The sequence below is a fragment of the Cervus canadensis genome, chromosome 7, assembly GCF_019320065.1.
Source record: "Cervus canadensis isolate Bull #8, Minnesota chromosome 7, ASM1932006v1, whole genome shotgun sequence".
In the NCBI taxonomy this organism is placed as follows: domain Eukaryota; kingdom Metazoa; phylum Chordata; class Mammalia; order Artiodactyla; family Cervidae; genus Cervus; species Cervus canadensis.
In genome coordinates, this window is record NC_057392.1 from 48,655,423 (window position 1) to 48,677,154 (window position 21,732).

Genomic DNA, 21,732 nt, shown 5'->3' on the forward strand with positions numbered 1-21,732 from the left:
GAGTGGGCTGCCATTTCCTTCTCCAGGAGATCTTTCCTACCCAGGAATTGAACCTGGGTCGCCTGCATTTCAGGCAGATTCTTTACTGTCTGAGCCACCAGGGAAGCCCAAGGAGAAGATAGTTTGCTTCAGTTCTGAGTTGTTTAAAGCTTAACCTGTCTGGACTTAGGCTTCTTTTTTTTTTCGGTTAACTTAGCTGATGTTGTGAGTATATAGCCTTGTGCTAACCACAGTGGAGGGATAGAACTCTGGCAGAGGTTGTGTGAGGAGAAACCCTGTCTTAAAGAGTAGTAATCTTCTAGGGGAGGTATTCTGGTGAAAAATGGAAAAATGCTGATAAGGCTTTCAGTCCTCATTTCATTTTGTTTTAATTTTCAGCATCATTGTGATATATGCATTTTCAGAACTTGCAAAGAATTAGGTATTTGCTTAAGGATTAATATAGTATTTTTTAGGAAATTATAGCTTATTTTCTGTCTTTCTGCCAAACAGCTTATGTGTGAGTTGGGAAATGATGTTATAAATAGAGTTTATGAAGCTAATTTGGAAAAAATGGGAGTAAAGAAACCACATCCAGGACAAAGGTACTATTTCAGTTGTGTTAAAATGTTCCTTCATTCCCTCCCATCTTGAATATAGCTATTATTTTATTTCCCTTTAATTGATATGTAATATTGAAACAGAGTGGTTCAGAGAGATCATTGCTGCTTCGGTTAAAATGTGGCTGTTTCTATCTTGGGTTTGTTAATTAGATTGTATTTTATAGTTAGATAATAAATTATAATCTCTAGATGAGAGAGAAGCTTAAAAATTAAGGCTCTGCAAAGGAATATAAAACCTCTTACTAGCAAGTAAAGTAGACAAAAGTTCTATTAGTTGCAGGCCTTTAAAAAGAGATAATCTGTTCATTAATGTCTCCAAGGGTCAAATTTTTATACCTACAATGAATAATTTTCACATTTTTGACTTTGTTTAGCAAATACTTGTTAATTACATATTTCCTACATTGCATTTTTATATTGAAGGATTACAGTCGAAAAGGGTGACTTCTGGTAAGGGAGAGTACTTACTTAATTGCTGCGTTTTAAGTTTTACTTCCAGGCCTGTTCATGGAGACTTATTGAATGAAGTGGCAAAGAGTGCCTTCAATGTGGATAATTAGTTTTGCTGTTCATATTATTTTTACTCTTTATGTTTCTTTATCTTAGATATTAAAACTTTGCCATAATCCTATATTTGACTGTTATCTTTATGATAATTAATATTTTTTAAAGTTAATGCTCTCTAAACCAATACCATTTAAATCAGATTCTTATTTTTGTGCAAAACCATGGTGTTTGAGTTATCTCAGCCCTTGAGAGATATCCTATTTTAGCCAAAGACTTAGGCATTTTAGAAAGATGTGGGTAGGAAAAGGTATAGAAGAAACTTGACAAGTTTTATAGTTGTATCTTAAATCAAAAATTTTAAGTGTGATACCTTTTTGTGTTCCCTTTAAGTTAAAAATGCTGTGTTGTGTTAAAGTAGTTGTCTTATGAAAACTTATGGTCATGACTAGTGATAATTCAGTGTGTGACATTATTTATTGGAGTAAAAATAGAATTGAAGTTAATTTCTATAAATTTTAATGGTGTTTTGGTATTGTTTTTCATTCTTTAAAAAGCAACAGGGAATGTGTTTAGAAATGAATGAGCATAGAAATAGAGAATAAGAATGCTATGTTAATACTTGTGACTTTTCAGTTGGTTGATTATTTATATTCATTTAAACATGAAATCGTAGTTCATTAAATATTTGGAAGGAAAACATGTTGCAGAATGTTGCAAATACATGAAACGTTTTAACTAGTATTATGTTTAGTGACTTTCTTTGAAAAATTCAGTATGTAATGACTTCTTTTCACTATTGGCCATGCCAAGAGATTAAGCAGAACATCATGACATTTTTATATATACCAACCAGACAGGAGAAAGAGGCGTATATCAGAGCAAAATATGTGGAGAGGAAATTTGTGGATAAATACTCTATGTCATCATCACCTCCTGAGCAGGAAAAAAAGATTGTCTCCAAAAGTTGTGAAGAAAAGAGGCTGAGCATTTCTAAACTTGGGCCAAGTGAACAAATTAGAGCATCTCCTCAGAGTTCAGGTATTACAGTTTATTTGTTGTTTGTATAAGTCACTTTTGTAATTTCTGAATTAGTAGCTGTTGTATATTTTTTAAATGCTGAAAACACATCTTCTTCTATATACACTAAGGAAAAATTGGATTTCTGTCTTTAAAATAGTTAAATATAAAGAGTGTCCTGGTAATTCACATTCCTACATACAGTTGACCCTTGAAAAACTCAGGGGGTGGGGTACCAACTCTCCACTCAGTTGAAAATTTACATGTAGTTTTTAGTTGGCCCTTCATGTACGTGCTGCCTCCATACCGTCTCTGCAGTTCCTCTGTATCACTGGTTCTGCATCCGTGAGTTCCACCAATCCCAGATCATGTGGTACTGTAGTATTTTGTAATGAAAAAAAATTTGTGTATAGGTGGACCACGTAATTTAAACCTGTGTTGTTTAAGGGTCGACTGTAATGTGTCTATTCTAGGGAATAAAACTGCTTAAAATGCAAGGGGAGATGGGAATTACAGATCTATCATGCAAAAAGCCCTAAATATCTGATTAACCACCTAATATCCTTCCTGTTTTTTCCTCCTAAATTTTTCCCAATAACGTTTCTTCCTGCCCTCTTCCCTTCTTACGGCCTGCTTTGTGCTTTGCTAACTTGCATGTCCCCAGTGGTTGCTGTAAATAGCGACGAGGCCAGGCGGGAGTCTCTCTTCTGTCCTGATGAGCTAGATTCACTCTTCTCCTACTTTGATACTTCTTCAAAACTACGTAGTAGTAAGTACTACTCTTGTGGAGCATTCCAAGTCTGTGCCAGTGGTCATTGTGTGGTGTGGCCATTTCTCTAGATGTTACCCATTGTCTCAGAATTGCACATTGCTTACCATCATATGATAAATTAACTCTTTAATGTCCCTGACACACTCTGGGGTAATGAGAATGAGATATGTTATGACTCTGAAAATAAGTTTATTTCTAGGCTTCATGGTTGATTCATGTTTTGATAAGTGTGCCAAAGAATTAAAATTGTGAAAAGTTTATTCTGGTGGTTGGCTGAGTTCATGTTGATGTTTCTGAGCTCATTTTAAAATCTCGTTGTTTGTGGGACTTTTTTCTTAATGGTTCAAAACTTTAACCTCTAGTTGGTTTTTCTTTAAAACAGTCAAAAGTAATGACAGTGGAATCCAGCAGAGCTCTGATGATGGAAGAGAATCTTTACCCTCCACAGTGTCAGCCAATAGTTTGTATGAACCTGGTGAGTTTGGTGAAATTCAGTGTTAATTTGTATTGTTTGCTGAAAAATGCATGTGAAATGTGAAATGCCAAGTCTGATTGAATAGTTTCTAAAGGAAGTGGTTAATCTTTTAGAAGGTACTAAGGAGCAGTTAATACTGCTGAATGAGAAAGCAGCTATTTCTTTTCATATTTGGAAGTTCTTTACTAGCTATGTATTTTTCTAAGCCTCATGACATGTGTTGTAAGTAACTTGTCAAAACTAAAGGTAATTTTTAATGCACGTGAACTGTATGTCTTATTACCTGTTATCTTTTGGGGGACTGTCTTTTTTCATATATAATTTTATATATTTATTTTTGGCTGCACTGGGTCTTCATTGCTTTCTTTGCGCGGGCTTTCTTCTAGTTGCGGTGAGTAGGGCCTGCTGTCTAACTGAGGTGCGCAGGCTTCTCAGTGCCGTGGCTTCTCTTGTTGCAAAGCACAGGCTCTAGATCTAGCCGCTTGGGCTTTCGTAGTTGCAGCTTGTGGGCTCCAGAGCACAGGCTCAGTAGTTGGGGCACATCGGCATGTGTGCTTCTCGTCTCGGCATGTGGAATCTTCCCAGACCAGGAGTCATACCCCTGTCCCCTGCATTGGCCGGTGGTTCCTACCCTCCTTGTAAGAGGAAAGTCCCTGGCTGTCTTTTCTTGTCAGGAGAAAGAGATCAGCAAATCCACCCTCCATCCCACAACTCCCACCCCCCACCACCCAATTATAGGTTTTTCTTCTAACTTGTACTTTCCTCCTATATTCTCTCCTTTATGATTTCAGCGGTTTTGATTTTGCAGAACACTCGATGAAAGCATCTTTATTTTATTTGAACTGCTTGTACTGCAAATTGTGATGGTATTGGGCCGTCCCAGGAATAAAGTGAGGTTTGGTCTAGTAGTGAAATTCTTTTGGGGTTGTTACTGCGTCTTCTGAGTCCCTAAGTCCAGACTTACAGTCAGATACCTAATTTTAGTCTTTTTTTTTTTTTTTTATTAGTTGGAGGCTAATTACTTCACAACATTTCAGTGGGTTTTGTCATACATTGATATGAATCAGCCATAGATTTACACGTATCTAATTTTAGTCTTAATACAGAGTAATCTACCTACATGTCAGATACTGGCAAGATCACAGAGACCTGATGTACTAGTCAATGTATTTAAAAGAGAAGAAGGCTGTGGGGAGTGGTTAGTCTACAGGAAATAAGGTACCTTTGTGAAAATCTTACATCACAACTTCATACTGTGATACAAGTAAGAGTTTGATTTTTTAAAAAGCTGTGGTAAGTTACACATAACATAAAAATTTACCGTCTTAACCATTTTCAGGTGTACACTCAGTGGTATTAAGTCGTTCACACTTTGTGCTGCATCGCCACCATCTGTCCCCAGAATTCTTACCTTATAAAGAATAAGAAGCAGTGACTTCCCATTCTCTCCCTCCTTGCCAAGGGCTCATTTTTATTTATTTGTGTTTGTTTTTCAGAGGCAGAAAGGCAAGATTCTTCTGTGTTTCTTGACTCTAAACATCTTAATCCAGGACTCCAGCTTTATAGGGCTTCATACGAAAAAAATCTTCCTAAAATGGCTGAGGCTTTGGCTCACGGCGCAGATGTGAACTGGTCTAATTCCGAGGAAAACAAAGCAACACCACTTATTCAGGCTGTGTTAGGGGTATGAATTTGTAAATTCAGGTTTTCAGTGGCAATAGAACATAAAAAATCATAATTCATTTTGAGCATAACTTTACATTATTGTTTGCTTTAAGAGGTGGGTTGGAAAATAGAAGCAGCAGCTAGTAGTGATTTCTGAATATCGTTTTGTGTAAGTTCAGTTTTTCTTCTTCATGGAAGGGAATTCTAGTAATGAAAGTAGTGGGTTTTGCTAGATTGCAGACTGCAAATAGAATCCCAGTTAGAAGTAGTTCTTGGGAAGAAAATAATATAATTTATTATTTCTCTGCTTTTGCTGGGGGGCATTTTCTCTTTTTGGCTATTAGAGTAAAGTAAATACTCTGTTTTTAATAGAAATATATTGTCATTCACTTTTTGCCCATTGTTGTCTTCTTTTTTCCTTCTCAGGGCTCTTTGGTTACATGCGAGTTTCTCCTACAGAATGGTGCTAATGTGAACCAAAGAGATGTGCAGGGGCGGGGACCACTGCACCATGCCACCGTCTTGGGGCACACGGGGTAAACTGTTGTGCTTATATATTTGAGTATATTTTATTTGAAAAAATTATTTTGAAATAATCTTTTGCTCTTCAGTGAAGATCATTAGGTACAGTTTGTAAGGTGATACTTTCTGTGACTTACATTGTCACAGTAGAACCTGAAATTTAAAAAAGTTTCAGGAAAAAATACTATTACTGTTCAACAAGTAACAGTAATACTGTTGTTTGTCAATAAGAAAATTAACAGACTTACTTTGAACTTTACTAATTATTTACATAGATCTCTTAGAATTTAAAACTGTCACTGAAATTTTGGCAGTTTTAAAAGACAATTTAATGTGTTTGTATGTATTTATAGTATAAATACATACAGTATTTCTGTATTTATACATTATGTACATAGCACACACTTTTGGGGGAAATTTTGTAACTTTGTAAATTTTAGTTTTCCTACAAAGTAGTTAATTCTTATTTTGTGCTATTGATGCTGTGATTTCTGGACCAGTGTTTAGATCCACAGAACAATAAAGCCATACAATGGGCTTTCTACTAGAGGATACAAATAAACTCAAAATTTGGCCTTATGTATTTGCATCAAAGGTCATTTTTTTTTTTTTTTTTTTAAAATACCTCAGGATCTGCAATCTTTATTACCTGGACAGGCAAGAAGCTGTCCTTTTCTAATGTTTATTTATAACTAATCTTCTATTTTCATCCTAGCTTGTTTTCTTCCCCTCTATTAGCAAGAAGATTCAGTTCAATAACTTTACCATAAAAACTCTTCTTTATAAAATCTTATATTTAACTCATCCTTTTATTTTCTTTTTAATCATGATTATTCCCATTTTACTTCATAGACTCCATTTATCGTTTTTTCATTTTTGTCAGTTTCTTGAAGTTATGAATATTTGTGAGGAATACAGCAGCAAGATTACTTCTCATTTGTTGCTATTGTATTAGCATTAATATTTTATGATGTTAACATTGCCTTGGCTTCCTTCTTTTCCTCGATAATGACCTTGAGTGCTTTTTATTTAAGTTTCTAGGTATCTGTGTACACCTTTTTATAATATTCTTTGAGGGTAGGGGCCATAATTTATACATCCCACTATACTATGTATTACCAGATTAAATGTGAAAATACCTTGAGATTTATAAAATGTTGATCATGTAGATTTTTATTATTAGAGTCAATAGTCAATAAAATAAATCTTTGTAGAATGAATCAAGAATTTCCTAATGAAGATGTTATATCTTTAAATAATGCTTTTTATTTTTTAAGCTGAATACTAATTTTATTTTTTATTGGCAATATCAGGCAGGTATGTTTATTTCTAAAAAGAGGTGCCAATCAACATGCCACTGATGAAGAAGGGAAGGACCCTTTGAGTATAGCTGTGGAAGCAGCCAATGCTGATATAGTGACCTTGTAAGTGTTTTCACATGATTATTTCCCATACATTTTATTGCTTATACAGGGTTTTAACATAGAGTTTCCTGTGTAGGTGTGAAATTTAAACTTGGTTATTTACTAGAAGCCATTTACTTTTCTAAGCACATTAAATGTATGAAGCATGTTATATACATGAAATTACTTGGTTCCCACCTCAACCCTATGAGGAAGGTTTTATTATTACCAGCCTCATTTTATAAGGAGGCCAAGCTACAGATAATTTGAGAAACTAGTAAATGGTGGAGCTGAAATTTGAAACCAAGAATTCTGTCTCTAAACCTGTGTGCTTAGCCACTTTTGTTTTACTTCCTGGCCAGTAGGAATAGAATAACTGACTTTGCTGAACTGGATTCTTTAACTCTCAGTGCAGTACTGGGGTGAGGGTTGGATTGGTTAGTAACAGGCAATTTTACTAACTACCTCAAGAATAGAGGATTATAAGCAGGGAATGCAATTGCATTGATGTTAGTAACTTGCAGTTGCATTGCCTTTGTGTACTGATACTTAGGGGACCTGTTTGTGATTATTTTTTTAAAAAAATTATTCACAAGAGTACTCTATTTTGACGTAAAAAGATTTGTTTTGGAGTGTTTGAATATAAATTAATATGACCTGTTAAAGAACCTTGAGGTCTTTGATCTTAGATCAAAGTTGTTTATTACACTGGAAATCTAGGAATGTGGTTGTCACCTGTCCTTTACCGTTATGTAGGAAGTCTCAAACACGGGTTGTATGAATCACTTTTTCTTTCTATTCTGAAAGAAGCCCATGATTGTTCGTTCTCTGTTAACTAAATAAAGATAGTTCCATTTACACCACTGAATTTCAGTCAGTTACAAAGAGGGACTCCCTTGACTATCTTGAACTCCAGAGTTCCCACTGAGAATTCTTGCCATATATCACCCCTCCCTGACCCCTGCCAGACTAAAACAAAACAAAAAACCAAAAGAGAAAAATGTATTTTCTCTATACCTAGCTTCATTTCCTCACTGGAGGGTTTATTGTTATTGTGGAGACTATTGTAGGAAAATTTAGATCTATTAAATCATTGTAGACTTAACATTGGAGAAAGCTAAGTTATTAAAGAAAAGATAGGAGTGATATAGAGAAATTACATTAACCCTGGCTGCAGCTTCCCAGGCAATTCTTATAGTAGTGGCCCTTCTTTCCCCAAAATATGTTCCCAAATTCTCTAAATTTTCTCATTTTGTTTTACTTGAGACTGTCAGTTTCACTTTTATGTGTAAAATTTCCTGTTCTATTGGATTGTCATATCTCATGTTTCCTTGTATACATTAAGTGCTTAATAAATATTTATTAAATTAAAAAAAAATAAAATTTATTGAAATAGGCAGCCTCTCTGAAAGGTTCAAATACCAAAAAGGGAGACTTACTTATCTTGCTGTTACGAGTTCACACAATGGTTGAGAAAGGAAATGGCAGCAAATTGTGGTACTTTGAAGATAAAAAACAGCCTGTCTCAGATGCTGCGGTTGCCAAAGAGAGCATATTAGAAGGTGATGGAAGTCTGGAAGGATAATGAGTATTTGGTGGCCTGAAGGACAGGCAAAAGAGTAGGAGAGGGGCACCACAGATAACATTTGTGTTTCAAAATGTTGCTTGAAATTAGTAAGAAAATGAGAGGAAATTCACTAATTTTCTTAAACCAGTGCTATAGGTCTTCCTGCTGCCATGTAAATAACCCAAAAAGAATGTATAATCAATATGGTAACTGTGGGAAAATCTTAGTAGCCTATGGTCATTTATTATAATGTCTGTATGTCAGAATATATCCCCAGTATTTATAGATAACACATGCTATTTATACATTTGGAACTACCAAACCTTAGGATGAACCAGATTGAACTTATGACAGGCTATTGCTTCCATTTTATAGAAGCAATAATTTCGAAGGTTGGCAGTTAAAGTCTGACAGGTTGAGTTAGAAGTCAGGAATTCTGTGTGTCTGGAGGAAGCAAGCTGCTGGTGGTGCTGCCAGGAACCTGCTTAAAACTGAAACTCACTTTTTAGAAATCTTTTATTGTCTTCTGTCATGAGAATTGTTTACTTTGTATTTCAGATTGTTGGGTCTAATAAATAAAAGTCCTTTTGTTTCAGGCCAAATAACTGGTAAAAGAAAAAATTACATGAGTACGTGTCTTAGTTGTATATAATTCAGTAGTTTATAAATATTTATATTGTATAACTTACCTAAAACATTCTTTAATTTTAGGTTACGTTTAGCAAGAATGAATGAAGAGATGCGGGAATCAGAAGGACTGTATGGACAGCCAGGTCAATATTCTACTAATAACCATACTGAAATGCAATATAAGAAATGCATCCAGGAATTTATCAGTTTACAATTGGAAGAGTCATAGTTCTTTAGCAAACTAACAATACTATATAGAGTTTTTATAAACTACTTGTAAATTGTGAGTTGTTAGCTATGTACTGTACTTACTGAATTCTTGGGAGTGGCTCACTCTTGAGCCTTTAAAACTCCATAACTATTCCTGTTACAGTACACATTTACTTGCTGTATTTAACTCTGGCTACTGACTTCTTTATCTGCTGTACAGATGTCTTCCATATACATTCCAGTGAGGTGAATGGAATGATAATGTATCTTTATACACTTAAAGCAGCACAACAGTCATTTTCTTTTTGGCTGTCAAGTGAATATAACAGAGTTGTTTTCTTTTTGTTATTCAGGGAATTTCTATAAATTGTGTTCAGGGAATAAAAAGACAAATCACTATGTGTTGACATATAAAAAAGTCACTAGGGAAAATACCTAGACAACGTTTATTGAATTAAGAGTTCTGTATTTGACCTAAAAATGAGTTAAAGGTTTAAAAGTAAAGTTTACCAGTAGGTAAAAAAGTCCATAATGGGAATAGAGTTAGTTTAAAAGGTAGTGGGAAAAGGTCCAATTTTATTTTGTAGCTTTGCCCTAAGTAATTGTACAATGTTTGTTGGATAAATGGAAGTATTTCAAGCGGTATTTTGTGAACTTGATGGCAAAGTAGATGTAAGAAATCTCAACTCAGGACCAGCTCAAGTCTCATTTTGCGTAATTTTTATCTTTGAGTCGAGATGTAAGAAAATTAAGAAATGCTGCTGATCAGATTTCTTTCTTTGATGAACACATCCTGATTAGACATTCTTCACAAAGAAGAGAGTAATAATTGGATCTTCAGTTTCATGAATTTGAGTATATGAATTACTAATTTATCTGTTTTAAATTCATATACATGCTGGTTAAAAATTTTAGGAATCCATGACTAAAATAATTGAGACTGTTCAGTTCTCAGTGAGTATGTTTAATTATTTTCAATCAGTATTAATATTTTAAAGGTGGCTTGTAATATCATCTATCTTTCCTGTTTAAGTGTGTTTTGAAATTTCTGTACTTTATGCTAGCTTTAGCCAGCATTTTTACTTTTATTTTTATTTTACTTTACTTTTATTTTAACCCAATTTATATATATATATAACTAAGATATATGGGACCATTCCTTTCTAAGAGGACTGTATTTATTACTTTTGGGGGGTCTAATTTAATAGGGAACAAGTACGAACTTTGAGAATAGAGGCACTTTAGCTAGATACTTCTAATCTAGAGTGTCCCACTTTAATCCTATGGATCAAACAATATGACTGATTCATGAAGTACCAAGATGTAAGAATGCTGATAAAGGGTGAAGTCTCAGCATTAATTCTGAATTTCACCCATTTGTTTTAAACTTGAATGTTAGACTTTAAAAATGTTATAATTTTGTAACAGATATACCTAAGTGATAGTATTACTAGGCCATTTTTGAGGCCTTTGTGTTTAAGCACTTTAAAATAAAAGTTATTCAAAGAATATAACCTGATAGTCAAGATAAGAGTGAATTTCAGGATTTTAGGTTAAACAGTTTTTTTCCCTTGACATTTTCAATGTAGATGTCTGGTCAGCTTCTCTTTCCTTAGGGTGTTTACTGATGAAACTGCACCCAGCTTCAGAAGGTCAGTGGGTGACTTTTCTCTGGAGCTGGGATGCTTTGAAAGGACAGGTCCTCTTATGTTCTTGCAGCTTCTAATTCCATCTAAACTGTAGGTCTTCTGCCCCTATCTGGAAGCATTCAAGTGGTTCTTTCAGTGTCATTTTATGTATAAGTTTATGAGTATATACCGTCTGCTCTGGAGAAGGAAACGGCAACCTACTCCAGCATTCTTGCCTGGAGAATTCCTTGGACAGGGGAGCCTGGTGGGCTAAGGTCCACGGGATCGCAAAGAGTCGAACATGTCTGAGTACACAGCGCAGCACCTTCTGCTCAACAGTAGAAAAATAAGAGTTTTCCAATTTATTTGAATGAAAATTTGAAGGAAAAAAAAAGGCTTATTTAAAAAGAAGAAAAAAGCAAGCTTTCCTGCTACAGTCAAATCTTAGTTTAGAAAAGATTAAAAAAAAAAAAAAAGAGTAGAAGTCTGGAAATGGTATACCAGCAGAATAAAATGAGATTCGCATTTCGTAATAAGTAGATTTTAAATTCATTTAGGTGGTCTCGTATTTAAAGCAGAACAACTTTATACTTGTACAGGTGACTTGGTGAAATGGCTCAGCAGTTGCTCCTGGGCCTTTTCCTTTGTGAGTCTTTGGAGAGCAGACATTTTTGCTCAGGCGGCCAGTCTCTTTTCCTCTTTGCTTATCACTGTAAATTTCCCTCTCATAGATTTTGGTTGGTTGTTTTAGTTAGATCGTTTGTTGTTGTTGTTGCCTAGCAATAGATGGAAACCCTCAGAATTCTGGGTAGTTTTAAAATGCAGGTATCTTCAGTCTTTTCATTATGAAGATCTCTTCCATTTAAAAGACTCAGATATAATCTTTGGGAATCATGGACCTGTTTCTAGGAAACCCCACTTTTGAACTTTCTATCTACAACCCTAAGGACCTGAGACTTTCTGTTTTTTGCAGCGTGACCCAAGAGCACACATTTCCTGAGGGGAAGATGTATCCCTTCTTGTCAGTTCCTACGACTCTTAGGAGGACTAGGTGGATGCGTGCAATTTCACATCCTACTCTCAATTGTTGGAAACTAGTTTGGTGGTTCCCACGGTCTCTGGCTCTATGACTCCTCTTGATTGTTGGCAGTTTTTCAACCAGTTGAAAATCATTGCTTTAGTGAACCACTATTAATTATGTGAGTATATTGCCTGTGAAGACTGATCATTGATCCAGTCAGTTACAAAAAGGAAGCTGTGATCAGTCCAGAGGGGCAGGGTCATCACGGATCACCTGGGAGCAGGGTCTCCCATGCTGCCGTATCTTTGAGGGGGGTACATGTTAAGAGCAAAATTAGCAAAATTTTGGATCATAGCTGCTGTTGCAGTGTTTATTCTGAATACCAAAAATCAAACACTATTTTAAACCATCAGTGGAAATATAGCAGTCCACATTTTAGAAACTCAGAATTGTCCAAGCACATAGAAGTTAGCTTGCTGAAGAGAAATAGAATGTGATTAAGTAATTTAAAGAATTTAACTTAGTATTTCAAATATTGGGTGGTTAGTTGTTTATTGTTTATAATAAACTGTCAAATGTACTTATGAACTTTCCAGGGCAACATATTCTGGGTTATCGTTTATGTATTCTAGTGTAGACAAGTTATATTTGCCATGGGAAACATTCTGAATGATCAAAATTGTATTTAAAGAATCACATTGAAGTTCAATTTGTAGTTCAATTTGTGTTAACTATATTAAATATCTTAGTCACTATTGTTACGTCATGTTTGCTTTTTGACAACACATTTTGAGGCCTAAGAAAGGTATTATATTGATAGTCCCTTAATTAATATTTGGTTAGAAACTGAATATTACTGAAAAGTTTTGTGTATGTGTGTGAAGGTAAGACTTCCTTTTGTGTTGTATTAACTCTTTTAAAATGTATTCAGTAAGTGAAACCAATGATTAGTGTAGCACCAACCCTTTCCTTCAAGGAAGCATTTAATTCAGTGAATAAAAAAAATCGTATAATCTGTTTTGCATGGTACAATGGTTCTACTAAAATGCACTTGTGTAGTAGGTACTAGATAATTTAAAAACAAAAACTGGAAAACCACAAAAAGAAAAAAAAAATCCCACAGCTTGTTATACAAAATATGCATTGCTAATAGTAGAAGCCATATATTGCCATTGTACTGTTGTAATACTTAAGATTGACTGCTCATCTGGTGCTATCTGTAAGCTGTTCGGCATTAGCGTCTGCTAGGTCCTTCTTCCTATTTCTTCTTGAATGTATAATGTGTGCCTTTTAAGTTCCTTCTGGTGTTGGATGGTAAAATCAGTGTGGTATTTTTGTATTATAATCTGCACTTTACACTTTCTTGGAAAGTAAGATTCCAGACTCTCCAGTTTAAATAGTATTTTTAAAATATTTATAATGTTTACAATAAATATTTTAAATATTTGAATTCAACATCTAAGAATAAGAAAAACTTTTAAATATTTTGTATGGTTTGTTAATTGATGTTTAATGTTTGTCTCTTAGTTTATTTTATATATTTTAGAATGCCTAAAAATGGGAATAGATTGTAGTTTGTCTTCTAATGTGGAGGTAAACTTTTATGAAATGAAACATGGGTGTAATTGGATTGTCTTACCAGTTGTTCCAGCATATCACCCTTTATTGTTTTAGTTACAATAATATATGAGTTAGATGTTACTCTTAGTCAACCTATTAGGCTTCTCTTCTTCTTGTATTTTTTCTTTTTAAAGTGATTGATTCAGGTCATGAGAAAATTTCCAGGGCTAAATGAAAAACTATATAGAGATTTTAATAACTTGCTTTTTACATTGACTAAATATTAAAAGCATTAAAAAATTTTTTATTGAAAATCTTGAGTTATGCTGTTAGACCTTTTTACTAGATCTTTATCACTTTCCCCTGATTTTTTTCTAATTCTCTAGCTTTTGGTATGACATCTATTGCCTCAAAAAATCTCACTTTTTAAAAGCTGACGAAACTTACTGCACTATTAACAACAACTGTAGCAATGAGTGTATAATAAGATGGATGCAAGGTATCTTTTGGGGAATAATTATAAAACCATGCTTTAACAATAATTACCTAAACCAGTATTTGACAGTCTAAATCTTGAAAACAGAATTATGACAAGCCTCTGTATAAAAGTAATATGTTTAATGAAGCATTCATGATGAATGATTTAACTTGAAAATAAGATTTCATTTTATATAAATCTTTTGTCTGAAGAGTTAGCCTATATGTGTATATATATTTAGTTTTTCATCACAAGAAAAATAGTCTTCAATCTGCTATAATATCAGTGTCTATAATCTTCTCTACAAGCATATTGTATGTATATACACATGTATTCCCTGGAGTAGGAAATGGCAACCCACTCCAGTATTCTTGCCTGGAGAATCCCAAGACAGCGGAGCCAGGTGGGCCACAGTCCATGGGGTCACAAAGAGTCGGGCGCGACTGAGCACATATACAACCAACCAACATATGTATTATTCTAATTTAACAGATGTCTTTGATATTTAGTCCCCTTTTGTCATAGCATCCTTGCTCAAATGACCTACAGTAAATTAACTATTGACTAAATGTGAAAGTATGATTTTAAAGTCATTTTCTAGGCTTTATTATTTTATAAGCTTAGTTAAAGAGTAGATTAAGTGCATTAGTTTTAGTTAAGCATTAAAGTTTGAATAAAGACTTTTTCACCTATTATTTAAGATTTAATTAAGATATAATATTAAAATTTCCCACCTGGTTATCAGTTTTGTCCTGCTACTAACTTGCATCCATCAGAAGCATTAATATTTGTTTTTGATCTTTTCTTGGCCTTGATCAAAGGAAATATTTATTTAAAGAATGCCTTGTTTATTATACCTCATTTAGGATGACTTTTATTTCTTGTGTGTTAATAAATGTATTTCTTTACTTGCTTTAAAACACTTGCATCTTTGCTCTTTTCTAACTCTGAACTTTCCTCTGTGGCTGCATCTGAGGTGCTTTTTTCAGGTATAGTTTTTTTTTCTTCCATTATATACTTATCCAGCATTTACATTTAGTTGGTCTTTTTTCTTCAAAAAATGCTCATCTGAACAAAGTTTTATTATCATGAATTGTAAAATAGTTACTAGTCATAAAGTGAATGTGTTTTATTAATACTTTTAATATAAATTTTTAAAAGTGTTTTTATTTTACTTTGATGCAGGTGATGAAACTTACCAGGACATTTTTCGTGATTTCTCCCAAATGGCATCCAATAATCCAGAGAAACTAAATCGTTTCCAGCAAGATTCACAGAAATTTTGAATCTTTTTTAGACTGGGGAAAGTAGTAAATCTCGTGACCCCCTAATGTATATATCTGAAACTCACGTATTTTTACTGCTTTAATTCTACTTACTTACTTTTAGTAGCTATTGAGCGGTTTGGAGAAAAGATACCCATTCATTGATATTTTTATAAATCAAAACATAGATCTCTTAGCAGTTGGGAGAGGAACCTACTTTAAGACTTATTTTATTTTATTTTTTAAAAGCCTGTTTAAAGGGCTGTCTTTTATAGAGGAAAGTTGAATCTGGACTTAGGCCATCTCTAGGTTACAAGATGCTAAGAATTTATACAGAATAATCTTTTTTTCCCAATGAATGATGGCATTGATGTTTTTCTTCTGTGCACTGTGCCCAGGATTGTTCAGTCAAGCCTGTCAGCATCAAGTGGGGAGCCTGATGTCCTGCCTGATTCCAGAATGTGTCTTTGCTTTAGCTTCCTGGATGTTGGTGGTTCAAAATAGTTTTTGTTTTTATTTTTTCTTGGTAGCTATTATATACACAATATGTAATTTAATTATTAGAACTAGAGGATACATGACCCCATTTCCTCATAAATGTAGTTTATCCCTCACATTATTGTCCAGTACTTTAACATACATACAGTGGCTGTACAGATTGATATAACTCAGTCCTTTAGATTTATTCCATTTCAAGAAGCAAAAAAGAAACCGTTGACAATTTTTTTTTTCAGTTACCAAAAGGATCTCATAGAAGTTATAGTTCTTCAATGTTGGGTTGATTTCCTAAAACCTTGACAATTTTATTGATGTAATAAAACTGTGTTTCAAAGGTTACTTAAATGTTGCAAAATTATGCTTTCATCAGATTGTAACTATCAAAGGAAAAGTTGACAAAAATAATGTAGAACATTTTTATATTTGAAATGTGTCCTTTTCAAGGTACATTTTTGCTGTTGCTCCTAGTGAAAGGAAAATCTCTCTGTAAAAGGAGAAAAAAAGACTCATTTTTTAAGATTATACTAAAATATACAGCAATAAATTGCTTTTTAATTCTTCTAACATCTATCCTATGTACTTATTGTACATGGTATACATTCATTTAAATTATAGCATCTATGTAGGCTTCCCTGGTGGCCCAGATGGTAAAGAATTCACTTGCAATGTGGGAGACCTGGGTTCAATCCCTGGGTTGGGAAGATCCCATGGAGGAGGGCACAGTAACCCACTCCAGTATTCTTATCTGAAGAATCCCATGGACAGAGGAGCCTGGGGTGCTGTAGGCCACGGGGCCGCAAAGAATTGGACACGAATGAGCGACTAAGCACAGCACATGTAGCTTTAGTATTTGGTTACATGAATCACAGACCCTTGAATTCCAAAATACTATGGAATTGGACAGATATGCTATACTATGGAAATGTTAATTTTCTATGTATATGCTACAAATTTGTTTGATTCCATCTTTGATTGACCTCTCGTCAGGAGTGTAAAATAAGTAATTTGCCTTATGGTTTATTTTTAATATTGTCATAATTAAGTTTAATTTTCTTTTTCAAGTTATATGTAAGTAGTGAGAGGTTTTTAAACTTGAGTTACCAAATAAGTAGAGAAATTATATTTCATTGGGTATATAATAAATTTTCTAACATTTTCCCACCAGTAAGTAGAGTTTTCTAAGTTGACTGAACATCAAATCAGAATCAAAACAGGAATTATACTGAAATAAATTCACATCACAGAAAAGGTTCTGTATTTGTTTGACCAAATTGCATGCATATAATGCTTATTTAGTAATAACTGCCATGTATTAGATAAAGGTAAAAAATATATGTATGGATTATTTCTAAGGAAAGGCTAATTTCCAAAACCTTGTATTTTAATTGCAACAATAACAAGAACATTAAATCTTCCCTGAAATCTGAGTCAAAGACCACCCGGCTTTGCAAAAGTCTGATTTGTAGCATTTTTGTTAGTGTACTTTGAAATTAATTGTCCAGAAAGCTCAAGGAGAAGGAAATATATTGAGATAAGAAAGAAAGAAACAGAGGAAGAAAGAAAAAACAAGAGCCTCACTTTTCCTTTGTAGTGCCTATTCCAGTTTTGATCCTAGGAATCCTTTTGTTCTTTATCTGAAGAGCCTAGGTAGTTTTCATTTTGGATCCAGCCTTTGGTCTCCAGATCACCTCTGGGGTCTCTGGTTGTGAAAGCAGTTCTTAGAGACTCTTAACTTCTGTGACTTCAGGCATGAGTTGTTAATGTGGCAGTAATTAGTGTCTACTTAAATTTAATTGTTAGAGATGTATTTGAAGTACACTAAAGATGATCATGGTTCTGAATATCTTCAGAAAATCTTCAAAGAAAGTGAAAGTGAAATCTTTAACAGTGTAGGGAGTTTGTACATTGAAAAATAGATTTCTGTGGCTTGGTTTCTTGAATATGCCAAAACCCAATTTGGATTAAATTTGGCAGAAATGATGCAGTAGTAACAGCCAAGTTTTAAAGTAAATTAATAAGTTACAAGTAGTTACAGAGTAGGTTGGCTTTTAACCAAGGTGAATTAACTATGTCAACTAACAGCTTTTCTATAGTATGTAACAAATCTGAGTTTTATTATGCTGTGAATTATTCAGTACAGTATGATCAATTACAGTGTAAACAATGTTAGTTATAGTCTTGGGCTTCAAAAATCAATGTGATTGTCCTTTGTTTTCTTTCCCTAGGTGATCTGCTGGTATTTAGTTTCAGATCCCTTATTATTCCATTAATCATTATTAGCTTATTAGCTTAAAAGTTTGATTTAAAATAGTCTCAAAATAAGAGTAGCAGTACTATGAGGAATTTATACAGTGCAGTTTCATGTTAGAACTAGACTAAAGGTAATTGTGTAGTTCTTTGTAATTTTTCATTGTAACACTTAACATGTTTAAGGTTTCTAAGGTTTTAAAAAATTACCTTTGGTACAATTCTTACAAATTCAGAGATTTCCAGGGATTCACTATATTACAGTGTTTGCCTAATTTATACTGGTCTTCATTGTATATTTTAATCAACTTTAGTGTTTACTTTGTAAAACATATATATTTTATTTGAAATATTACTTTGGTTCTTCATGAGTGCATTTTGACAAAACACATACTTTTACAGTCTGGACAACTTATATTTGTGATGCGTTAAGCAGTATTTTAAAAATATAATTTTACACATGTGAAGTGTGATCACAAGAAACAATTGTATTTAAGACTAAATTTACTATCCGTTTTGAATAAGACATTCCCTTATCACTCATATATTGTTTAATTAACTTTTCTGTTTGATGGCACTTTTGACTGTGGACATGAGCTGGAAAATGCTATATTTTTATAGAATTGTCTTTCTAAAATGATTTCAGACCTACATGATATAGTGGAAAGAGCACTGACTAGTAATCATTACTCTTTGAAGTCAGAGCGCCTCACAAATAAAATGGGTTGGATGAAACAAAGTGAAACTATAACAGCGGTCTTCCCTATACTGTTCGCACAGCTCCTCCCAGTGTGCCTTGCCTTCAGTTTATCTTGCGGGATCCTCATGGTTGGACTTCTGAGATCACCAGCATTGTCTCTTCTCTGATCATGGGCTGCTGCTCTTGTTTCACAGAGCTGGTCTCTGTTTGCTGGTTGGTGGCATAGCTGACACCAGAACCCTGTCTGACTAGTAGTCAAGAGGCACTCATATCATGAAATGATTTGAAATCATTATAAATCAGCAGTCTAATAATGACTGCCAGCTTTCCTTTTGTTTTGGTAAAAAAAAAAAAGACTCCAAATATTCTGGAAAACCTGGATATAAAATTACTTTGAAGAAATAGATTAAGATTTGAAGACATCAAATTGTAGGGAATTTTATATTTTTGCAATAACAAACATTGACAAAGGCAAAATGTTGTAAAGGTAATTGTAATCCACCATATGCTTACCAATTTCTTGATTCTTCTAAATGAAGACAGCTAAAAGGGGCATGGATTCAGTTTGGTCAAATCTTGACATCTATAAATACAATGTTGTGGGCATCCTTTTCCGTTTCCATAAATTTATCTCCTAAAATGAGATAATGGGAAGAAAGCAAGATTTGATTAAATAAACTTTTCTCTACATTGCTCTTTTCACTACCTTATGTACTAGGTTTTCTTATTTTTCCTCAGCATACTTCCCAGCCTTTTGGATATTCATTTTAAACAGGGAAAGCTCTCTACATTATAAAGAATATTGGCACCATTTATTTTACACAAAGGCTAAAGGTTAACTTTTAGAAATGATGAGCTACTTTCCTCTATGTGTTTACTTGTGCTTCATGATATTTCTGGATCATTCCCGTCATAAAGACTTATTACATGTAATATTTCCTGCTACCTGTGAAAAGATAGATTTTAAAGAATGTATAACCAACAATCCATTTAGTTTTTATTAGCATGTAGAGGATTTATTTGTATCTAATTCATGAATGTAGTTTTACTATAGGATGTCACTGTAAATGGAACAAAGTATGTTATCTTTATAGTTATTCTAAGATGTACATTATGTAAGAATTGTAAATATTTACCTGATTAAATTCTTTGTATGCCAAGAAATTATGTCAAGTCAATAAAAATCTCACCTCTGGCATAGTTCTTTTGTGTTCAGACTTCTACTTTATTGTGAACCACAATTGCAGATATACCTGTCAACTCATGTGTTTCATATTTTCAGTTCTGTGTGTCTTTCCTACTCTGTCAGATTGGTCCAGATTGATCCTATTTGCTGATTGCTTCAACCATGAAATCCGTTTTGATTTTTTAAATGTTTTCTTCTGCCTGTCACAGAGCTGTATGGCTCCCAGTTCATTAGCTAAAAGCCACAAAGGTCTTTTTATGTTGTAGCTCTAATTTTTTTGCCATTATGATTGAGATATCTGTTGAAGTTTCTAATCTAGGCAACACATTTACACTCAGTCCTTTTAGTAAACAAACAAGTTTTTGCGTGAATCGAGATTGAAGGAATAGAGGCTTAAAAGAACAGACCTGGAAGTGAATTGCCTGCTTTTGCTTTTCCTTTAAAAGTTAAGTGAAAGCAGACACTAAAACTATTCTATGTAATTTACTTTGTTCCACTTCACTTCATTTTCATAAATAGTTATTTGACCAGGAGAATGCAAACCGATAGTAAATGTTTTAAATGAAAACCGCCTACTTTATTACAAAACAGTGCTTTTTCATTGTAGGAAAGGTTAATGATAAGCAAAAAGAATTCGGTCCTAATTCCATCATTTGCCTGTGATGTTTAATATGGTACCTCCTAGCCACATGTGTCTACTGAAATTTAATTAAAATTTGAATTAAGTGTTGAGTTCATGTGTTGATGGAGAAGGAAATGGCAACCCACTCCAGTATTCTTGCCTGGAGAATCCCATGGACGGAGGAGCCTGGTGGGCTACAGTCCACGGGGTTGCAAAGAGTTGGACACGACTGAGCAACTTCACTGCACTTCATGTGTTGAATTGCCACATGTCAGAGCTGCTAGCTTTGTGTCCAGTGACTACTGTTTTGAGCAGGGCAGATTATAGAATATATTCACCCTAGGAAGTTCTGTTGGATAGTACTGGGAGTGTGGGGGATGCTATTACTCCCATGGTATTTACCCTTCTAGACCTTTGGATATGTGTATTTATATACAGTGGGGTCAAACTGTTTTGTCACCTGCTGCTTTCATTTAACAAATGAGGGACAAGTTTCTAAGTCTTTAAGTAATCTGCATCACTTTTGGGAGGATTTTTAAAAGTCTTTATTGAAAATTTCAAACATAGAAAAGTAGAGATAACTTTATTAGCTATTGGTTCATGGCTTACACTGTTTTATCTACACTTGTACCCATTTTCCCTCTTCACTATTTTTTTAAGACAGGTGCCAGACATTTCAACAAATTGTTGAGTATGTCTCTCTAAATATGTATATTGCTTTTATGCAGAATCTTAAAAATGATACAAATGAACTTACAAAACAGAAGCGGACTTAGAGAACTGAACTTATTTACAAAACAGAAACAGAGAACGTACTTTTGGTTACTAGACAGGAAGGATTGGGGAGGGGGGAATAATTGAGTTTGGAGTTGACAGTGTATACAACAAGGACCTACTGGCCAATACAGAGAACTCTGCTCAATATTATGTAACAACCTAAATGGGAAGAAACTTTAAAAAGGAATAGATACATGTATATGTATAATTGAGTCACTTCGCTGTGTACCTGAACCTGACACAACATTGTTAATCACCTACACTTCAATATAAAGAAGTTAAAGGGGGGAAAAAGGACTGTTCTTAAAAAATTATATCACCTTTCTTAAACTATGAAACTGTAGTCAATATTCAAATTCCTCAATATCTTGTGTTATTTA

At 33.9% G+C, this 21,732-nt stretch overlaps 1 protein-coding gene across 3 annotated transcripts in view; it reads left to right on the forward strand.

The window, feature by feature from the left end:
• The window catches only part of ACAP2 (ArfGAP with coiled-coil, ankyrin repeat and PH domains 2), a 153,580-nt gene extending 133,610 nt beyond the window's left edge, over positions 1–19,970 (forward strand). For all 3 annotated transcript variants that reach the window (XM_043473311.1, XM_043473312.1, XM_043473313.1), the window contains 8 exons: positions 493–584; positions 1,963–2,147; positions 3,281–3,373; positions 4,870–5,057; positions 5,465–5,574; positions 6,874–6,984; positions 9,242–9,303; positions 15,243–19,970. In XM_043473311.1, the coding sequence (XP_043329246.1) occupies positions 493–584; positions 1,963–2,147; positions 3,281–3,373; positions 4,870–5,057; positions 5,465–5,574; positions 6,874–6,984; positions 9,242–9,303; positions 15,243–15,343 (942 nt within the window). In that variant the 3' untranslated portion in view covers positions 15,344–19,970. The remainder of the gene's footprint in view (positions 1–492; positions 585–1,962; positions 2,148–3,280; positions 3,374–4,869; positions 5,058–5,464; positions 5,575–6,873; positions 6,985–9,241; positions 9,304–15,242) is intronic.
• The last annotated feature ends 1,762 nt before the right edge of the window (positions 19,971–21,732 follow it).